Source organism: Manacus candei, unplaced genomic scaffold (assembly GCF_025592945.1).
Source record: "Manacus candei isolate 608988 ecotype Guabito, Panama unplaced genomic scaffold, ASM2559294v1 h1tg000092l, whole genome shotgun sequence".
NCBI classification, from domain to species: domain Eukaryota; kingdom Metazoa; phylum Chordata; class Aves; order Passeriformes; family Pipridae; genus Manacus; species Manacus candei.
The window spans coordinates 1,023,332-1,046,089 of record NW_026138140.1 but is presented as its reverse complement, the minus strand read 5'-3'; the positions used below and the strand labels follow the sequence as shown (position 1 = coordinate 1,046,089).

At 37.6% G+C, this 22,758-nt stretch overlaps 1 protein-coding gene across 2 annotated transcripts in view; it reads left to right on the top strand.

Annotated features, from left to right (window-relative positions):
- Positions 1–20,837, top strand: part of MGAT4D (MGAT4 family member D) — a 36,445-nt gene extending 15,608 nt beyond the window's left edge. Inside the window, exons 5-15 of one of the 2 annotated variants that reach the window (XM_051768067.1) lie at positions 1,542–1,588; positions 4,074–4,187; positions 5,469–5,544; positions 10,586–10,697; positions 11,416–11,546; positions 14,699–14,806; positions 15,666–15,859; positions 17,128–17,206; positions 17,320–17,398; positions 19,183–19,295; positions 19,835–20,837. In XM_051768067.1, coding sequence (XP_051624027.1) covers positions 1,542–1,588; positions 4,074–4,187; positions 5,469–5,544; positions 10,586–10,697; positions 11,416–11,546; positions 14,699–14,806; positions 15,666–15,859; positions 17,128–17,206; positions 17,320–17,398; positions 19,183–19,295; positions 19,835–19,861 — 1,080 coding nt within the window. In that variant the 3' untranslated portion in view covers positions 19,862–20,837. The remainder of the gene's footprint in view (positions 1–1,541; positions 1,589–4,073; positions 4,188–5,468; positions 5,545–10,585; positions 10,698–11,415; positions 11,547–14,698; positions 14,807–15,665; positions 15,860–17,127; positions 17,207–17,319; positions 17,399–19,182; positions 19,296–19,834) is intronic. The other variant, XM_051768069.1, reaches the window with a different exon arrangement.
- The last annotated feature ends 1,921 nt before the right edge of the window (positions 20,838–22,758 follow it).

Sequence of the window (22,758 nt, the reverse complement as noted above, 5' to 3'; positions counted from 1 at the left end):
TAGAGCTAAATGCTTTTTTTTTCTTATTCCAACATCTCTTGATCATATTAGAAAAAAAGGTAGTCATAGATTCTTGCAGGTTATTCAGACTTTGTGTTTTTAAGTCATGTTTCTTTATCCTTCCATGAGCAACATTAAATTCATACATGTATTCATTAACAGTTATGGTTTGCTTTTTTTTTAGTTCAATCACCACTTTTGCAGCTGTAATATTGTCAAACAGAGCATAGTTCACTTTAGTAAGTTATGTCATGACTTCCACTTTTCTGTTTTGATCACAGTGATAAGTATATAGGATGAATTTTACTAGCTGTAGTTCCCCTTGAGCATAGTTTTCAGGAGCTGAACTTAATTTGCAGTTGGTATTTCCAGTGAAGAGCTCTGGCAATGATGAGCTTTGCCAAGCTGCCATTCAGATAAATGTTTTATTACAGGGCTTCAGAGGGTTCTGTGAGTTTTTGAGGGTTAACTTCTGAACAGTGGAGAGTCCTAATGTGACACTTTAAACAAACAGAAGGTCTGGTTGTAGTAACATAGTCCACATCAGCCAATTTAGGATTAAACTGCCATTGTAGGAATTATTCTCCCCTTTATCCCATCCCCAAAGTCACATTCTCGCAGCTTCCATTTTTCAGCCATGCAGTAAATTGGAGCAGCTTGATTGTGCTGATATGAGAGGTGATAAGAACATCTGTTATGAGAGTAGGGCAGGTGAATCTACACCTTCCTATTTCTCCAAATGTCTCAAAAGTTCGAGTTAAATGTTTATATCATGGGTTAAGTGACAGTAACCTATTGACTGAAAGTGAGTTGTAAGTTCTGGGTATTTTTTTTTCTTATTGCAGCTCTTTGCTTACCATTTCACCTTGGTTTTACTTATTGTGTATTTAAAAAAAAAAATCTGAACTGCTAAGACACATATTGTGTTGGTTTGGAAATCACATCCATAAAACTTTGCACTCTTTAATGTAGTTAGCAGATGTGTTTTGCACACCGAAGCTGTTACCTTTATGAAACAGCAGTAATGAATAAGTATGTCCTCAAAATTTCTAAAGAGCCCTAAGTTTGTTATATTAGGAAGAAACTAACTAAAATTTTAAGTACTGCTAGCTTTAGAATATTTTGCTTGGGTGATTCTTCTCAACAGCATCAGGCCTTTTTTGTGATTTTTGGATGATTAACCTGAAGCAGCTCTTTTTACTGACACTGCTATGACTGTGCTTTTCTGGCATAATTGAAAGCTGCAGAACAGAATTTATGCAGAAAATGGCCTGGCCTCCTGCAAGAACAGTGAAAAACAAAATGCAGAAACCACAGCTGGAGATGGTTCACTTTTGCATTCAAGTACATTGAAAGTTCAATTGGTTTGAAAAGCCCATACTGTCCTTTAGTAGAAATTCTACTGTAATGTACCGTGTTGGTTTGGAAGGAAAAGAAATAGAGAATAAAAATGAAGTGTTTGCATATAAATTTTCCCTACAAAAGGTTGTTTAATACAAAAATAGGTGGCTTGAAATGAAATGCACCCTTCTTTTCTTTAGGTGAATACAGACTATGTTAAGAGTGTTGCAGAAAGTGTTAAAACCAGGTAAGTCCTATAGAATGTAACACCCAAGAGCAAGTGAGTTTTTTTGAAAGAAAAATTATTGAAAAAATTAGAGCATTTCAGCTGAAATGGAACTGCTAAATAATGAGGCAAAGGTTCACTCTTGGTATGTGTGCCATAACACGCTGTGAAACAAAAACTTCAGAACAGAAGGATGTATATCAGTTTATTTTCCATTTTTTATTTCATAAATATGCTTTAACTAACCAGCTTAAATCTCTGATAAGTATTTACTTGAGCCCAGGTCTTTTCCCCATGAAATTAATGATGCAATTCACACACCTGAGGCTACATACATTAGATCCCCACTGACTACACAAGCCTGCAATGTATTCTGATGTCTGTCATAGAATCATAGAATCATTTAGGTTGGAAAAGACCTGTAAGATCAGTTGAGTTCAATCATTAGCCCAGCACTGCCACCACTAAACTATGTCCACAAGGGCCACATCTACATGTTTTCCAGGTGTCTTTGTTTCCTTGTTTGACTACTTTTTTTTTGGGCAGCAAATGGATTACCTCTATAATCTTTAATACTATTATATGATGGGTAACATGAGATGGATATTCTTTGCCATGCCAAATTAATGTAAGAGCTATGAAATGAAAGCTTGGTTCCCACTGCAGTTCTGCTTGCTCTTATCTTCCCTCCCCATAAATGTTTACAGCATTGTGCATGTTAAAAACTGCAGAGCTACTTCAGAGGAACTACTAAATTAAAAAGTTTGGGGGAAAAAAATACACTCATTAGTAGATTTTTGTCCTTAAAAGTGCTGCTTTTAAGAAATAGTATGGTGTAGCTATCAGTCACAAAACAGATAAGGCTAAAGGCCCTGAAGGGCAGTGGACTGAAAGAAGAAAGAGTTGAAATCTGCACTGTGCTGCAGTACTGGTGTTGCTGGCTTCTTTGATGCACAAGCTTATTGGTGAATTGGTTACTCTGACAGAACCCCTCTTTGGCCAATATTTGAAGTGAAACAACCTTTCCCTTCACTCCTTTGAAATGCCCACAAGAGAGTTCTCAGTCTTTGTATTAATATTTTATTAGAATTATAGAATCATTTAGGTTGGAAGAGACTTTTAAAATTGAGTCCAACCATTAACCCAGCATTGCCAGACCCACTGCTAAACCACGTCCCCAAGTGCCACATCTACACGTCTTTTAAATACCTCCCGGGATGGTGACTCAACTACTTCCCTGGGCAGCATGTTCCAGTGCTTGATAACCCTTCTGGTGAAGAAATTTTTCCTAAGACCCAATGTAAACCTGCCCTGGCACAACTTGAGGCCATTTCTTCTTGTCCTGTTACTTGTGAAAAGAGATGGACACCCATGCAAAACAACCAACAAATAAAAAAAAAAAAATCGAACAAGATCCCTGGAGGAGTTGCCCTTTTTCTTCGCTTTTGAGGCTTTTCTGCACATCCTGCTGCACTCCAGGGTTTCCCACACTGCATTTAAGGTGTAGGTTTCCACCAGAAGACTCCTGTTGGTTAAGTAATAGCCATTGCTTCCTGCCTCCAGAAGGTTTATGTCAGCTGGGAATACTGCAGCAAGGACAAGGGTAAGAGGCATTTCTCCTCAGCACTGTTGAGCACTGCTAAGGTACAATAATTACAGCAGTTTGAGCACTTAGATAGTTTTTTTTTGTTTCTTCATGGCTTTTGAAAAAATTATTGCAGTGTAAATGCTTTGCCAGAGTTACACAGTAAGAGGTTTTTTTTTCCATAATGGTTTTACTCTGATGTGCTTAATTTTTAGTGTTGTTTTTTTTCATTAATCATAGGAAATGTGAAACTCAGTTCTGAAAGCTCTTTATTTCAGTGATCCTTTACTTTGTTGCATTGGAGTTTGTTTGTTGGGTTTGGTTTTGGGGTTTTTTGTGGGTTTTTTGGTGTTTGTTTGTTTTTCCGGGAAGAGAGGGAGATTTGACTTCGAGGCTTGACTCTCAAAGTGGATTACACATTTTTTCAATGACTTTTTAAAGGGAAAATTTAATCCTTGGAGCAGAGACTAGACCCCAACCAAACCCCTGCTCTGGACAGTATAATTCTGGCTAGGATGTGGAATTATAATTGGAGCAAGGGTAGGGAAACTTGGAGCTCTCACACAAGGGGGAACAGTTGTGTGTCATTCTGAATAGTGGATTTAATCATGAGTTACTGCTGCATTTTGGCAATTATCTCAGGATTGTTAGTAAGCATCTATAGATGCAGGAGGGGCAGGATTTTTGAGACACACTTCTCTCCAGTGTTTTCTGAGACTTTGAGTTACTGACCTGTCTGTTCTGATGGTGGTCAAAGACCATTTCTTGGTTCCAAATTTGTAGTCTGTGTGACTTAGTTTCTTTGCTGGAGTTGTGAATTCCACTTGTGTGGGAGCAGACCTAATTCTGGGGAGCTTCTGTCTATGGTTGCCCTCAGAAGTCTTTTTGAGGAATGGAGTCTCACAAGGATTCTTCTCACAGCTTTCCCAGAGAAATCCAGTCTGGAGTCCTAGAGGTCATTTCTCCTCCTGCTTCTTATTATCCAGATTTTTCCAACCTGAAAAAAACATTTGGGGATTCTGAGGACAGAGTAAGGTAAGATGGCTGTATAATACCCAAGAACTTTTACTACGAGTAAAAAATGAAAAATTCTGCAAAAGTCAGTGTGGTTGAGCTGATAATGCTTTTCTGTTTCAGAGCTAAAGGATCTCAACTGTAACTTTAAAAAAAAATTGTTACACAAGCAGATCTTGAGAAAAGCTATGCTGCACATCAGCTTCAGGGTGAAAGCCAAGGCTTCTCCTTTGGGTCTTGACTCTGGGCATCCCATGGGTTTTAAACCAGATGGATAATGCCAGAAGGCATTATCTGAGCATAAAGGAAACAAAACAAAAATCTTTCATGTGATGCATATGGGAGAGGCTCTGTGAACACACAAAGGAGACCCCATGTGGCCCCTTAGCTAACTACTGACAACTACTGTGGGTTTAATTAGTGACCTAACTTTTGGTGATCACAGACATTTTATCTACTGTTAATGCATCCTAACTGGTGATTTCATTCACTCACGTGCCCCAAATTCACTGAGACAGAGATTATAACCTAAAAAATCCCATTGATTTGTTGGAAGAAAGTAATTTTCTTTCAATCAACAATAAATAATTTGTCAGAAGCCACTGCAACAAAGCAGCAAGAGACCTGCAGTACTGAGAATTTAGGTTGGAGGAAATCAGCAAGTGTATGTATGCTTGTGTTTTGGCTTTATAGATAAATCTTATGTGTTTCAGAGCATAAACAAGTTTAAATACTTAACTTTCAGATATGATTAAAATCAGATACACTTTTATGTTATTTGAATACTGATAAATTACTCTCTAGTCTTTCAGCATAGATTATCAAACATCAACTTTGTCCTCTCGTAAAATGACAGACTGTCCAAAGTCTCTGTTTATATTTAAAACGGAAAATTAAGTTTATCAACCTGCTTTTGTGCTGTTCATAAGTAAAAGCACTTTGTTTTTAATTTTAGAATAATCCGTATGTGTTTACTGTTCATAATATAAGGAGTAGAATCATTTAAGTCAACTGACATGAATAAACTTGTTAGACATTTTGTTTCAGGCTCCATTGATGGAGATAAAAATTTTTTGCTTAGTTAATGTTAACATTTATGGGAAAGTTAAATTATATATAAATGTTTACACTGATTGTAGAGGAATGTTTTTTTTCACTTAACTATGGGTTAGAATACTCAACCTTACAATTTCACTGTAGAGGAAAAAAAACCTGCAGAGCATAAGAAATGCTTTTATTATAGAAATAACTCTTGCAACCCCCCCCAAAAAAAACTTATCAGAATTTGCTGCTTATGTTTAGGTGGAGAACTAAACAGAATTTGGATTATAGCTTTTTAATGCTGTATGCCCAACCTAAGGGAACATTGTATTTACAGGTATGTCTATATTATCATTAAATAGCTGCAATGCATCTGTACTGATTATTAGGTTTGGCAATTTTAATTTTTGTTAAAAGCCTCAATAAAACCAGAAGCCTGTTGTAATTTTCTGTGTATTTTACCTGTGTTCTTTACAAGCATCTGCATATTTCTGTGTTTATATTCATCTTGTGGCCAGGTACTATTTGATTAAATCCATCTGTACCTTCTTGTCGTTTGTGAGGTTGAATAGCAAGGTAATTGAAGCATGAAGGCCTTATTTGATTAAGTTAAGAAAGTCAGAGTTTAATGTCTCTTTACTTAGTGCAGCAAGGCAAAATTGTGGTGGTAGGTCCAGGTTGTAGCCCAGATCCCAACAAACCAGAATCTCTCAGATAGGGAAACACACCAATATAGCAATACTGAAGTTAAACTACATGTTGATACAGATCCTAATTTCTGCAGAAGACTTAATCTTAGACTTTAAGATCTGCATGCATTCAGGCTGAGCTTTAACCATCATTCTAAATTTTCTGAATTTGTACTCCATAAAGATCATAATCACCACCAGAGATTCCAAAATTTATCAGAGCTGTTCAATAATGGAAGAGATCCATAAAATTTTCACATAGCTTATAAGTGTCAAGAAAGCTCAGAAGAGGGTTTTGCTTGGTTCTTAGTTTTCCTGGGTCTTCTGCTCCAGACACTGTATCACATAAGGACATCACAGGATTCCTGGAAGCAGAAGAAGAGAGGACTGCAGGAGCAGGCATCTCGTGCGGTTCTTGTCAGGATTTAAACACAAACACGTTTGAGCTGGGCTACCTAAGGGTCCATGCAGTGTTCTTGAATGTGGCATAGGTGCTCAGAAGGCAGGAGGAAAAGAAAAATGTTGTGTTTTGAACAGTTCAAGTTTAGTGGAAAAGGAAGTATTTTCCTGTGGCTTTTGTATATTTTTAAGAACAGTACCCAAGTTTACTAAGTGTAGACTAGAGCATTAAGGTATAGGAAACCCAGTGAAGTGAAATGTTAAGATATTGCCAGGTATTTAATGTCCTTTCCTGTTACACAGGTCCACAAGCATTCATGTTTGCATGGCAATGACTTACTTATGTATTTGTATTTTTACAGAGATTTGAGAACATGAATTTTCTTATCTGAGACAGTATATAACGACTGTATAAGTTATACTGAACTGTTTTATTCAGAGCAAATCCTGGGTTCTGATGGTTGTGTGGGAGTTATGCCTACATTCAGAATTTTCTTTAAAAGAAACTGTACTTTCCTCATACCATTCCTACTATATCTACTTCTTCATTTTTATGTCCAGCCTGCAGTTGCTTCTGTAGCACTTATGCTGTTCTGCCCAAAAAATACTTTGTAGAGTACAGCTGAAAAGAATGAACACTTGCTGCCATAAAATCAGGATGATCTCCCTCTATTTGGAAGTCTTGTATTAAAGGAAAGCAGATAACTTAAAAATACTTTTCCTTAGCCTGCTACAAAGATTTACTTCAGTAGTCTTAAGCAAAACTTTCACTAGCTTAGATTTTATTTATTGTTTTGTCAGGAACAGAATAGTTTGGGTGACTGGTATTAACTCCGAAATTTCGAAAGAAGATAAGCATGATTAGTCTTGATGTCTACAGTTGATGTTATGAGTCAGGCAAGATCTTTGCCAAATAAACACTCATTCTAGGATACTGCTGAACCAGGATTTAGGCAATGTGAAGTCCATTGAAGCTAACAGGGTTGCACTGTGGATGAACCTTACCTACTGGTCAAACGTAGTATTTGAAAGAAACAGAATAAATCTCGTCCTTTTTACTTGAAGCATCTCTTCTACTTTTCCTTTTTTTTTTTTCTTTAACCTGAACCACCCACTGCTCATTTCAGTTGTTTTGTTTGATTGGTTCGTTATTGTTTGTTTTGGGCTTTTTTTTTTTTGTTTGATGGGGTGGAGGTTTTTTGCTGGTTTTCGTTGGGGTTTTTTGTTTGGTTTTCTCTTTTTTTTTTTTTTTTTTTTGAGGGGGGATGGTGTTTGTGGTTTTCTGTTAGGGGTTTTTTGGGCTTTTATTTGGCGGGGGGAGGGTGTTGGGGTTTTTTGGTGACATTTTCTTTATCAATAAAACCTGGGAGAACTTTGAAGTCCTTGTTTCCACCTTCACTATACCTCCTGGCATCCACCAGAGCCCCTTGAGGCACTTGTAATAATGGGATCATAACATAGCTATAAAAGCAGGCATTCCAGTCCCAGCCTAGTAGTGAAGACATGCATTTGTTCTTTTTGTCCCTGTAGACTTAGCTCACTCTGAAGCAATCAAACATTTAAAATCAGAAAGAAACACAAATACAGCAGTTTTTGGGAATTGTTTTCTATTAGCACTGAGAGGAAGCAAAAATAAAACATTAAATAAGTCTTTTAGTTTCTTCAGTTAAGATCTGTTATAAAGTTCTAATCTAATTAACTGAACTACTACTGTGCTTTTTTTTTATCACCACATGTGGAGGCTGGGGAAGCTTTGTGTATTTATAAATAACATATATATTATTTATATACCATTACTTCAGTTTCTCAAGCGTATTTCTCTAATGTATTTAAGGCCTGAGGAATAACTCAGTGAGTTCCTTAGTAGTCTTTACATGGATTTTTTATTTCCCCTGACTAGACTCTAGGTCAAGCCTGTTATTTGGCAGAGCTCCTAAAAGGAGCTTCACAATCTCTACATAGTCATTGTCAGTGTTTCAAAAATATAAAAGTACCTTAATATAACTTAGAAAGGAAGACACTTTCCTGTCTGATGCCTACACTTCCATTGAATGCTTCCACTTTTTTTGTTACTACTTCATTTTTACTACTCTGAGCATAAGAAAAACAAATGGAAACCCATTTATTGTCTATCATCTTGAAAATTTTCATAGCCTTCCTATAGTGCATGTGTCTCTTTTCATCCAGAAGTACTGATAAGTGAAAGGAAATTAGCTGCCATCATGTGTTTTGCTGACCTTCTCATGGCAATGGGGCAAATGAACTAGACAGTTCATATCCTAAACCTCCTGATCCAGCTGTGTGCCCCTACATAACCTTTTTGGGTAGAGAAGAGCGTATGAAAAACAAGTGGCTGTAAGCTGAAGGCGGAAAAATTCAAATTAGGATTTGGATAAAAAGTATTAAGCATTCAGGATAATTACACGTATCACATACTGAAAAAGAACTGACACTGAAATACCTGAGCAATGGCAGATGTTCTCCAAGAAGATGTGCTTTAGTTGAACACAAATTACAGGGCTCAGTGCAGGGTTATATAAAAAACTTAGTGACCTGTGCTATGCAGGATATCAAACTACATTCTCTAATACTCACTGCCTGCTTCAGGAAAGCCCATTTCAGACTTATCACTTTGCAAAACTACTTTCAGTTCATAACCACATTCACAGCCTCTGTATTTTTAATTTTTACTGCTCTTGTACGCTTTCTCATGGTGTTTCTTGATATGGTGGTCTCCCTAGGTTTTTGAGATACTCCTCACTGGTTTTGATCCTTTTTTGATGCCCCTCAATTTCTCTTTAAGGGTTCTCTAACCTTGCTCTTTATCCCTTTACATCTAGCTCCTCTAAGCTCATTTGATTTTATGGAAGATTTCTTGTAAGTTGACATTTTGGTTGGGGTTTTTTTGTTGTTGTTGTCTTCTGCATAGCTGTCAACTCAACTCAATCCCTCCACACCAGAATCCATTAAGAAGCATTCATCTTGATCATCTTGATCAGTTTGTCTCCGTCTATCTATTTTTTTTGGTATCTTACTATCAGCAAAAGCTGACAGGGTCAAATCTTGTCTTTTCTAACCTCATTCTACATCCTCCTGGCTTCACCGTTGACAACACATTTCTTTCCAGCTAACCCTACACTTGTAGTGGTGGCTAAATTCAACTAAAAGCTGTGGGCCTGCTCTCTCAAGCTCTTGATGATGACTGTGCTGAGTCAGTTGAAGACACAAAACCAGCAGGAAATTGTGCTCTTTTTTTTTTTTACCCTCATAGCATTCATTTTCTAGCTATTTATCTTCCTGAAGCAGATTCTACCACCACCAGACATGTATCAGGGCCAGTGAAAGTACAGCAATTAGATCAGGTTACTGTATGATTACACTACACCCCAACAATATTTTCCTGAAGACTCAGCCTCCTCTTCTTGTGCTTTCACACCCATACTGAATTCAAACTGTGAATTGCTTGCTCCTTAATTACTTCTCAAATACATTTATTTCCTTTGTGTCATTGCCTCCAAGCTCCTTATTTGGATTCGTTATCCTTGGCATTTTAGTATCAGGAACAGCTTCTGTTTTTTCAGGTGCCCCATTCTTCTCTGAAAGCCAGGCAAAAATGCAGCCAAGGCCTTTCCCATTTCCTTCATGGATGTCATCTCCTTTCCAAGTACCCTTTAGCTGGCTCCACTGCTGTATTCTCCCTCAGCCTTTATAACACTTCAAAAGCTCTGTGTATTCCTGTCCTTCAGTGTGATTCACGCAGCACATGCCTTCTTTCATTACCAGAATTCCCTGGGACAATTTGCTTTCCTCAGGCATCTCAGTAATCATCCACAGTTCTTCTCAGTCACCTTTTATGAATGACAAAGTCTGCCCAGGCTACCAGAGCCCTTAATCATCTGCATTTGGCACCTCTCTTCTCAAACAGTTTGCTCCTGTTGCCTATCAATGCTTATACAACTTAAGTACAAACCGTTCATTGTTGTCTTCCCTAACTTCTTATCTTTTTGTTTAATATTTTCTTTCAAGTGAAATCTCTTTAAGGTAGGAAGTCCCCCTTTCTCAAAAAAGGGACAAGCAGCCATGGTTGTTACGGTCACTCCTGTAGATAAATATTTAATGAATGATACTAAAACAGATATATATGTAGAAGTTAAATAGCAATCCACTGTAGTTTGGCAAAGTTTCAGTACACACAGTACAGCTGTCAACATTTGCATGTGGCAACATCACCACCCCCTCTGCAAACAACAAAATCACTGCCTTTTTTTTCTTTTTTTCCATTCTCTTCAGCTGGAAGACGATATTATAGCCAAACCTGATTATATTGCAAGTATAAAAAGCTTTGCTGCTCAACAGTCCCAAGACTGGATGGTTCTTGAGTTTTCACAGCTTGGGTTTATTGGTAAGTATCGATCTTAACAGGGTCAACAGGATTTGGAGCTGTGTAGGTCAAAAAGGTCTCACTCAGAATTACACTTCAAAGCATGGAAGGACTCATGTATCAAAACCTCCCTGGTTCTTCAAGGAAGGTCCCACTGAAAGTCTTTTACTTTTCGTGCTCTTTAAAACTGTCTTTTTAATACAGAATCTCCTCAGCATAGGATCCAAATTTGGGTTCCCATAAAAAGGAAATTGTTCCATCCCAGGGCACTGTGTGCCCCTGTAATGTGTAGTCTTCAAGAATCAAGCAATGTTTTTTCATATCTGTGTCTTAATTTGAAGATATTCAGTATAATATTGCCATTGAAATGGCCTGTCTGGTATTTTTACGAACTATTCAGGCTCCATTTCATCTGACACTCTGCTACAGGTGACTGGCAGGTTTGTGTTTGGAAATAGGATATAATTACACACATTATTAGTCAACTGGTTGACTGTGTAAGAATATCTCCAGGCATGGGATGGATGTCTTTGCAAAATCCCAAAGAGCTGGAGGATCAACAGCTCTCCGAAGCTGGAGTCTATGTGAAATTTTCACTAAATATCAGAATTATGTTCGTGTGTTTAAGGCTGGTGATACTTAAATATTTATTTAAATAAATTACCTTTAAACGTAAAGCTGGTGATTTTTGCATAGCAATGAAAATATCTGAACATGCAACATTTTGTCTTGCTTTCAGGAAAATTGTTTAAATCAGAAGACTTGCCACTCATAGTGGAATTTTTTCTCATGTTTTATAAAGATAAGCCCGTAGACTGGCTTATAGACCACCTGCTCTGGGTTAAAGTATGCAATCCAGAAAAGGATGCAGTAAGTATGTCTATGAGTTTTTGAACATAGGTAATATTCAAACAGTCTCAGTGACAAAGTAATTTATTTTCAATAAGCAGAATATAAATCTCTCAAACTTGACATACTTTGGAATTAGTGGGGAAAACTGTACTGTGTTGTGGATCTGCACAGAGTGGCACAGTGTTTGAGCCCATTGGGCCATAAAGGGAGGTCTGACTCTCAGAAATTCACATTTTTGCACCAGAATTGTTTTGCTGCCTCTATCAGCTCAGAACACAGACAGCACGAGCTCACATCTGCCTGCAACTGGTCACGTAGGCAACCCTGCAGCATGAAAGAAAAATATTAATATGTAAACCTATGGGTTTCTTGTAACCTTCTGCTGACCTTCTAATATGAAAGTCAGTAGAACATACAGTGTTACCACCACAGTTGTTCTGAAATTTGCCTATCAATTCCTTTCTTTCAGGAAGCAGAATTTAAGTGTTTTGCTTTAAATCTTTTACTACCTGGGAAAAAAATTGACTGTTTTCCTGGAAAAAAAAAAAAAGAGCAGGAAAACATGTAGGTTGAAGGAACTAAATGATGCTTTTTACTGAAAATGAAAGGAACAGTTGTGTTGTACCATTTCTAGCACTATGGGTGAGCCCAATGATATGTTAAGTATTTCTTTATGTCATTTTGCATTCTTTCTCTCACTAGCCTTTGGTGCTGGTCACTACTCATAGTCTTCTTGTATAACAGGCTGTGCCATGGAGGACTGACCAGAGTTTCTGCTCCTCCTTGGTTTTTAAGGTTCAGGAGTTTTAATGAGTGTAGCCAGTCCCTACTGCAGGCATTTACACGTGTTACTTTTGTGTTGATAAGGAAGCAAGTCGAGACAGATAGCAGTTGTGCAGAGCAGGAGATTAAGGGGAGCGGAACATCGCCGGCTCATGTCCAGCCTCTCACCCACCAACACCCCCAAGTCCTTCTCAGCAGGGCTGCTCTCAAACTGTTCATTTCCCAGCCTGTGTCGATATCAGGGGTTGCCCTGACCCACATGCAGCACCTTGCACTTGGTCTTACTAAACCCCAGGAGATTCCCAGTGGCCCACTTGTCCAGCTTGTCCATGTTTTCAGCCTCGACTGACTATTAACATATCAAGGTTCAACTTCATCCCCTCACCAAATTGAAAAAGATGGTTTGTGATAAGCAGGGCCACCAGCTCTCTGCACAATTTAGAAAATTCATCATGTTTACCTCCTGTGAATCATCATCCACCTCTGGGCTCCCCAGTACAGAGCAGGTGCAGAGGAGGCCACAAAAATTATCAGAGGCTGAAGTACCTCTCCTATGGAAACAGGCTGAGAGAGTCAGGGCTGCCCTGCCTGAAGAAGAGGAGGCTCCAGGGGAGACCTTACAGCACCTTCCAGTACTTAAAGGGGGATTCTAAGTAAAAGAGAGAAGTGTTTTTACAAGGGCCTGTTGTGACAGGACAAGGGGCAATGGTCTTAAACTGAAAGAGGGTATGGTTAGATGGGATATAAGGGAAACGTTTTATGGTGAAGGTGGTGAGTCACTGGTACAGGTTGCCCAGAGAAGCAGTGGATGCCAGATCCAGTGTTCCTGGCCAGGCTAGATGGGGCTCTGAGCAACCTGGTGTGGTGGAAGATGTCCCTGCCCGTGTCAGGCATGTCAGAACGAGATGATTTTTAACCGTCCCTTTCAACCCAAACCGTTCTGTGGTCCTGTGATCACGTGCAGTTGGGACTAGCAACTTTCAAGGGTGGAAGGCCTGACTCAACGAGGAACCTTATCTCAGCTTCTGCAGAAATGACCACACCATCTCTGTGCTACTGATTATTCTCAGCTGTTGCTCTTTTAGTGGTGCTGCCATAGCACAAAAGGAGACGTGCTAGGGACTACGTTATTATAAGGGATGAACTGCAAACCCTGTCAGTAGAAAGATCACAAATTTATTTTCTTATAATGATTTTTTTTCTCTAGCAAAAGTATAGCGTGCTTTTCAAAGAAACAGCTGCCAATAAACCAATTTGCACTTGTTGCTTTTTTGCAGTGTTTTGCTGAACATCTGCTGGACAAACATAAAAATACTTCGTTCTTGCTTTCCGGGTGGTTTTGAATTTTCAATTCTGTGGAAATTATAAATCCCCCATGAGTTTTGATGTTTAAGCCAGCTGAGTGAAGACTTTATCAGTTTTAGCTTTAGAAGTCATTGATATAGTTTATGTAACTTTTTTTTTTTAATAGAACTGAAAGCTCTTGATTGAAGAGGTAAACACATTATCCTCTCAAATTTTAAGGTATGAGACCTGGGATACAGAGAAATTAAATGATCTTCCAAACTCACTCCATTCTATGACAGAAACAAGAGTAGAACCCAGGGAGTCTCATTTTAGCTCTTTGCTCTGTTCCATGCTATTATGCTTCATGGTCTCATTAATTATTGTGGCATGTTCGCTTCATTGCATCGAACTATGATGCTCTGTAGATACTGAGAAAAAATTGCATTTAAAGGAGTAGTTTGCAATCATTAAAAAATCAAGAAACTCAGAAATTAGTACCAATTACAGTTATTTAACTCCCTGGTATACGTATTGTCACAAGTGTAGTAAACTGGAAAATTGTGTTTGAAATACAGTATTTAAGGGATTTATCTAATTATATGATAAAAGATCCATGACTTATAGTACATTATAAGCCTTTCAAACATAGCAGAAAGAGCCAAAATTATAAAGATTGAAGTATAACCAGAATATATCTCAAGAAGGTTAGTTTTGGTCGAAATGGTTTAATTAGAATGATATGGCAAAGCTAAGAGTTGAAATCAAATTTGCCAGAAATAGGTAAAAAAATCAATTGATTTCAGATTTGAGGTCCATTTTTGTCACTCTGAGATGTGATCCATGGTATACACTGCAGAAATCCCTGAATTACCGGTAGTTCAGCCTTCAAATCTATATAACACCATAAGTGGAATTATGAGTTTTGGTCTAGAAACAGTGTATTTGATATAAAGTGATGGTTAATTTAAGGATTACTCATTTAAATAGTGATAAAAAACCTGAACCCATACCCTCAAGTACATAGTGAAATTGCCTTATGGAACTTAGTTTGTCTCTCCTTGGTTTAAATAATCCTTTGCTCCCTTTTACTTTCTTTCCAGGCACACTGTGAACAGGAAAAGTCAAAGTTCCGTATCCGTGCTAAGCCATCGCTCTTTCAGCATATGGGAATTCATTCATCATTGGCTGGGAAGATACAGAATTTGAAAGTAAGAGTAACAAATGAGTGCCATATTGCTAAATTACACGCTTGTGTTCTGATTTGTTTCTCAAATCAGTTTCTAGAATCACATATTTAGCATTGGATGGCATTTCCATATTCAATTATGTTGGTTTACAGATTTGGTGGAAAATATTCATCTGGCACCTAAGCTGCAGCTGGGGCACGCTGCTTCTGCACAAACATTTTTGAATCTCTAACATGAACAATTACACCAGTCACAGCAGCGTTTCATGGCCTGTAGGAACCCTCTTCCCAACAAAAGGTTACATGTGCTCTGCTCCACACAAACACAGACAGCTGCGATGGTTTGTTTTGGCTGAGCAGTTCACATTCCCAATATGAAGGACTATTAAGAAGGTGTACTGGTAGGACAGGGGTGTGCCTAATGTGATGGCCATAGATTTTTAGGGAGAGTTTGGAGGGCAAACCACATATCTGATAAGGACAAGAACAATGGTGCACCAGGCTTCGGGGATCTCCTGGTGGTGCCACTTAGACTGGTCACAAGATCATTTGAATTTCTCTATTTGATCAGACTAGAGGTTCATGTAGCCTTTAGCAGAGACCAGTATCACATGTCCTGGCAGTAGACAACTATGAGATAGCCTACTGTGGAGAAGTCTATTTTTAAATCTTGGTAACTAAGGAGTAATCGGTACAGCTCTGTCTACAAACTGTAACACTGAGTCCCAGTGATTGCACTGAAATATTATATATTTATTAAAAACATATATCTTTTCACACTGAGTTAATTATTTTCTGGAATAGCTTCCTATAGCTATTCCAGATATCAGTGCACTTTTTTTCATTGTGTGAGTGAAATTAAATTTCTTTATATCCAACAGGATAAAGATTTTGGAAAAAATGTGCTGCATAAAGCACATAAGAATCCACCTGCAGAAGTGGATACAAGCCTAAGAATATACCAGCAATATACCTTGGAAAAAATTTACAAAGGAGAAGACTGTTTTTGGGCTTCAGCTCCAGTGGCAGGTGACTACATCAGGTTCACCTTTTTAAATCCACTTAAAGTTGAAAAGTAAGTATTACGTGATATGAAATACAGAAACCTACATATATCCAGTTTGGAAGTTATTGAGTCTGTTCAAAATCAGTGCTCAACTGCTTGCATAAACCTTGTTACTGACAAAAATCCTTTATTTGCTACTTATCTGCTCTTCTTCTTGAACTCCCCTCCTGAAATACATTTCTTCCTTGGTAATTGGAGACCTTTGTAATTTTTTTCTTTTTATTTTGTTTCTTCATATAAATATTTTACACTCTCTGGTGATAATTCTCAAAGGATTTTGTGTTTCAGTAATGAATTTCAACAATAGAGTTTATGAAAACTTTATTTGTGTAGTTGCCAACAGAAAGGCTGTTTGCATGATGTCAGGTCTGTATCTCCACCTAGTGAGCTGCACTAAATGACAGTTGTTACAATAAACACTGGTGTTCTGTGATCAGTGGTTAATTAACTGGTTTATGCTTTAGAAAACTTGGGTATGTATTTTTACATTTTCCTGTTACTGGGAAGCTGTACTGCATGAAGCTAACTCACATATAGTATTGTCTAATGGCTCGTCCCAACCCCATCACAATGCTAACCTGTGAAAATGTATTGTTAGTCCTATAATATTTGGTGGTCTTAGGCCTTGAATGTTTGGTACAAGAGGAGAGAGGTTGATGCTTTAAATTTTCTTAGTTCTTTTTGGATCTAAAACCCTAAGAAATCTAGTGCCAGAAATTTCAAACCAAACAAGGATTTTTATTTTTAACTCTTACAGGTATTTTCACTTGGATTTTTATTTTGTCAGTGCTCTGGCTCATTGTCTAGGAAGGAAATTATTTAGAAGCATCTGAATTGATCGGTATTGATTAAAAAAAGGGGGATTCTTCTGGCATGCAGTGTATGGTTTAGTGGAAACAGGAGTTTTTGCTGCCATTTGCCTTCCAGAAACCCATCTCACCTCGGTCTTAAAATGATAGGAACAGATCAGAGGGCAGATCTTCCCTAGCCATTTAAATCTGGGAAGTTAATTAATTTGGAACTTGAGCACTGGAAAGGGGAGACACTTGCACTCCTGGTTCCTGAGACAAATGGTTTAAATGTTTGTTCTGTTTAAAATAAAAAGCCTCTACTATAGTTTGGTCACAGATGTTAAAGTTCCAATGCATATTTCACTATAGCCCACAACTATTTAAAGAAAAAGTATCTGAAACATTCCTTCAAAACTGGAAAGAATTACTTCCCTAGAACTTTTCTAAAATATAAAATACCTGGAAATAATATACCTTTATCATCAGGTACTTCTTCAGAAGTGGAAACATGGAGCACCCTGGTGATAAACTGTTTAACACTACTGTGGAAGTGTTGCCAGCTGATGTAAGTCTCTCATTTCCAACTGTATTTCATTTTAAGAATGATGTTCAGCATAAAATGTCATAACCTAGAAAACATTTCTGAAAGTTTTATTGTTTCCTTTCTTTTTTTTACAGGAAATGCAGAAAAAAGAACTGGTTGATGCTGGAAATAAATTTAACTACCCAGCAACCAAAGATGGATATTTAAAAATAGGTAATTCTTTTATTGTCACTGCAAAATCAGAAATTCTGTTCTTACATAAAAAAAATGGTACTGCTTGAGAGTATTTCATTACCTCTTTAATAAATTCAACATTCCAAGGTGGATTAGTAAGGAAGAGAAACCCTTGGCACTGCTGTGTAGTGTAGTGTATGGTGTTTGACCAATGACTATCCAATTTGGTTTAAATAAGAACCCTACCAGCAGCAGCAGCAAAAGCCAACACATCTAATTAGAAGAAAAAACTAATTACAGTCCCTGCAAGGTCTTATTAGGATGAACTGGGTTTGTGTGGCAAGGTTTTGGTAGTGGGAGGCCTACAGTGGTGGCTTCTGTGAGAAGGAGAAGGCTCCAGGATAAACCCTTCACTGGCCAAGGCCAAGTCCATCAGCGATGGGAGTAGCACCTCTGGGGTAACATATTTAAGAAGGGGGGAAAAAACCCTGTGTGACAGCAGTTGGAGCTGGGAAGAGGAGTCTGAATATATGAGAGAAATAACTCTGAAGGCACTAAAGTCAGTGCAGAAGGCTGGGGAGGATGCCATGCTGACTCCCCTGGGGAGGAAGGAGGAGCAGAGACAACACAGGATGAACTGACCACAACCCCCATTCTCTGTCCTCCTGCACCCCAGAGGGCAAGGAGGTAGAGAAAATCAAGAGTAAAGTTTAGCCCAAAAGGGCAGGGGTGGGGGAAGGTATTTTCAAAATTTGGTTTTATTTCTCATTACTCTACTCTGATATGATTGGTAATAAATTAATTTTTTTCCCAAGTCAAGTCTGCTTTGCCCATGTCCAGCCAGGATCAACCCACCCCACAGGATTCTGGTTTGGCTTTTGCAGCCGTAGATGAAGACAACAATCATGATTATGACAGCATTAACTTGTGTTCTAACCTGAAATGAAGCACGATACAATGCACCTTCTCCCTTTTTGCCCCCACCCTGCTTGCCCTTCTTCCTTTCTCAGGATGGTGAGCGACTTCTCTTAAACAAACTGCAGACTCTCCACATGCTTGCCAAGGCCTGGTTTCTACAATTACCTAAACTAAAACACCACTGTGTGAACAAAAATGGTCTGTTAGGAGATCTGATTTGCTTGCCACTTCTGTGCCTTCTAACACTTAATTACTCTTTTCTCCCACTGAACCACTTTCATCTCTCCAACACTTAGTATGCTTTGACTTCTCTCCCACCTCCTCATGGCTGCTTTGCTCTAATTAGAGATGCAAACCAAGATGCTGTCAGCTCACAGTTGCACGTGCAAGTTTATAGGAATGAATATCATATATGGGATGAGTGTTTTTCATTTATCTGCAGGGATTTTATGCCAGTTTAACAAGGTTATTTAAAAAGTGCTGAACTACTGAAGGAATGTGTCACAATTGCTCCATGATTACCAGCACATCTTTTTACAGACAGTAATACTTCTCAGAAAAACTGTTCTAGATGATTTAAAATGACCATGTGTGCCACATGTATATGGTTACTACTAGCATATGCAAATTTATTTAACATTTGTAGCTATAGGTTGTTTTCTTGTATTCTTCTCCAGCTCCTAGTTGCTGTAACTGAAGGAATGAATCCTTCTTGCTTATAGCTTTATTTTTCAGTTGTTATTGTTTGACCTTTTCCAAAAGATTTTTTTCCTAAATGTTTTATTTAATTATATGTGGATGTAATTTATAGATTGTAAAATTTAGGGCTTTCACATAAGTTTGCTTGGAAATATACATCATTCTAATATATGTTTGCATGGATTTTGTTCTATTTTTTTATTTAGGAGCTTTTGAAAATGGAATTGCAGAAGGCAGCATCAATCAGTCAATAGGAAGAATAAAGGCTATTCGTTTATCGATCAGTTCTGATTCCCCAGTCTGGGCAATACTTAGTGAGGTAAGAATGTTAATAAAAGCACTTTTATTATTCATTGTTAAATGAGTTTTGGTTGTTCCAATCATATAGTATTGATAATCATGACTTCTGTTTAATTTTAAATTAATTTTGTGTGGGGAAACTCACAAAAGTGGAGAATTATATTAATTATTCAGGGGAGAAGTTAAATTTATGTCACAGAAAGTGCTAGAAATGCTTAAATGGGAGGATTCTCCAGTTTTGCAGTGCTGCAAGTGTAGTTGCTAGGATTTGGGTCTTGATTAAAAAAGCTTTTTTCAGTCACCATCTTGTATATTAATTATATTATGTCATTATATTATGTAATTTTCAGATGAGCATGTGATTTTTTAATTCTTCAAGTTTTTCCCAAGTGTTTGAATATCAGTGAGCCCATAAATAGAAAATACTCAGCAGAAGTCACTGAAGAGAATTACTACAGCCTTAAAATCTAGCCATAGCTGGAAGAAGGGAAAAGCTAATGTCTTAGGAAATGTTTCTGCAGATTTTAGAAAATAATAAGATTTTGATTTTTTTTTCAGGTACTTATCAAGACATCTGAAAACTGAAAAAAAACCACATTTTTGATGTGTTGCTTGTTACAGACTGTTTGAAAACAAGGCTGACAGCAACAAAAAAAGAACTGGGTAAAAAGACCAATTCCAAACCCATGTCATTCTTAATACTGTCTATTATGAAAGAGTTGAGATAACTCTTATGTCTTTATAGAAGAAGGTATAAAGAACCCAATTATGTTTGTAATTTCTGTAAAATGTTGTTGAGTAAGGTGTCATCTGTAAAAATCTCACCTTAGCTTGGCAACATTCAACATATATAGTTATAAAAAATTGATAAGGCATTGCAGGCTGTCTCAGGGACTAAAACATAAATGTATAACAAATTTCATCAGAAGTAAAAATATGGACATTTTTTGAAAATATTGGGAACACAGTGTTCAACTCCACTAAAAACACTGCTCAGTTTTGTAGGGAAAGGAGAACTGAAGGAAAAGCTGTCAATATTCATTGCAAGTATTCAAAGAAGTCCACAGGAACTGTTTAACGTTATGAAAATGGATCTCAAACTCAACATAAGTGTGTTTCAGTCTTAATGTAGCATAAGTTATGTTTAATATTTTTTAAATGAAAAGTGCCTCCAAGTTACCATTTGAATAATTTTATACTTAAACAGATATTGTTTGGAAGATTGTAAAACTTTTCGATGAATTGAGTATTGAATTAACTACAGGAAATAATAAGGGTAATATGTGTAACTATATTTTTGTAAAAAGAAAATCTATTTAAATAAAATTTTGGATCCTGTTGTTTGATAATCACTGTGTAGTCATATTTAAATCCTGGTCACAAGTCAAAATTCGACATACATTTGAAAACAGCAATCTCATTTGACATATTTCTAGGAAAATACAAACCACCTTGGGCATCTACCTGTAAACAGGCAGAATTCCAGTATCACATCCTGAGCACTTGAAGGAAGACAGTGTCTTCATTCCCCTGCACAGGCATTGCATCCTAACAGCAGGAAATTAATTGCAACGTACAGTTCTGCATCGTTTTGTACTGAATGGGTTACATTAATGTAATATTGTATTCTTAATGCAAGAGTGTTTTTCATTTAGAATGAGTTGAAATCAATTGTCTTACATTAAAAGAGTTAAGAAGAGGTTTGGTTTTTTTTAAAAGACCACCTCTAAAAATGTCTTGATAACATTACTTGCAGGTGTATAATTTATTTTTTTAATATTATTTATTTAGACTATTATTTACAGGATTCTTTATGTACTGTGGTGCTATATATATGTGTGTGTAGATGTATATACATACATATATGTACATGTATTTCTTGGACCAAATATTGCAGCCTTCATTATGTTAAGAGTTTAATGCCAGTTAAGAATCAATGCAATAATCCAGCATCCTTAGAAATACACTGAGCGACACCTTTATCCATCAGCCCTTACAGTGAAAACATAAAATCTTATTTTGCCATTGCTTTCACTGCAGCAGACTCACAAACTGGGAGTAGTGTCTGCATTCAGGGTGCCTTACACTGACTTGTTACAAGGCAGTGTCACTGTCAGTATGAAATTTTAGGGTGATTATTAAATCAATGAAAACACGGAAAATACTAAGGCAATAGGTTTTGCTACCAAAACCTCTTATTTTCACAGTGAAATGAGATTTCACTCTAACTCATGAGGCATAATTTCAAAAAGGTCATCAGAATACCTGAAATTATGTTAGGAAGTGATTGGACTTTTACAAAATATTGTTTAAATGTAATTTTTCATCCTGTGCTGCCTGCTTTGTGCTTCATTCACTGTTTCTGGTTTTACATCTTTTACATAGCCATTGCAATCACAGAATACACTTCCCATCCCTCTGATGTAAATGAGGTTTTAGTTGACATTGTACATAATGAATGCTTGCACGTGAACCTTTAAAGTAAAATTTTGCTTAATCCTGATCCTTCCCTGTGCTTTGGGGAGCGCAGAGGTTTCTTGCACAGTCTGCCAAACCACAGCCAGATTAAAGGCTGCCAAGAGGAAGCTTTGATTCAGGTAATGGATCCAGAGAATTAAGGATTTTCCCCTAACTTTACAGGTGACTGGTTTTGAAGTCTAGGCATTGTGATTGCGACTTATAAAACCAAAGGCAATAAATGAGAAAAACAACTCTGAAAGGAGTTTCAGATTCCGTATTGGATCACCAGGCTCCTTCAGTAGGAAATTGCAATTCAGTACTTTCACGTGGTTTAAAACATAGTCTCAAAAATATTGACCACCTCGAGCTCATTGTACATATACCCAACCAGGTTAAATGCCTGTGTGGGAAGAAAGCTTATTAAATATTAATATGGATATTTAATAATATTTGAATAATTGAGTATTAATATATTAATATATACTATTAATATAATATTACTGTTGAATAATATCAGTATTGAACAAGCTTATTCAATGCTAATAATAGTTTATTTAACCCATGATTTTCCCTGGAGCACACATTTCATTTCTCTACATGGCGTGCCTCGGTTCTTGTCTTAAATCTTTTGAAAGGGAAAGGGGGCACAGTGACATTCGTCTTCTTTAGAAAAGGCAGCTGAGAACTGAGCTTCGGTTACTTCTTTAAAATGTGTTTATTTCGCTCGGCTCAGCGACCCCGTAGATTGGGGTCATCAAACACGTATAACTGGACCGCCAAAGTGAGCCTCCAAATGTAATGAAGGGTTTTATTAATTTGAGGTTAGTGGTGGCGGAGAAGCCCTTTTTCTGGGCTGACCGCTGGCCAGGGGCGTGCGGAGCAGGACGATGTGTCACCCCCGCGTCCCCCTGTCCGCGGCCATGACGGTACAGCCGCTCTCACGGGCGCCCATGGCCGAGGGGAGGGGCCGGCCCCGGGCAGCGGCCGATTGGCTGATTCGCCGCGGGAGGGGCGGGCCGCCA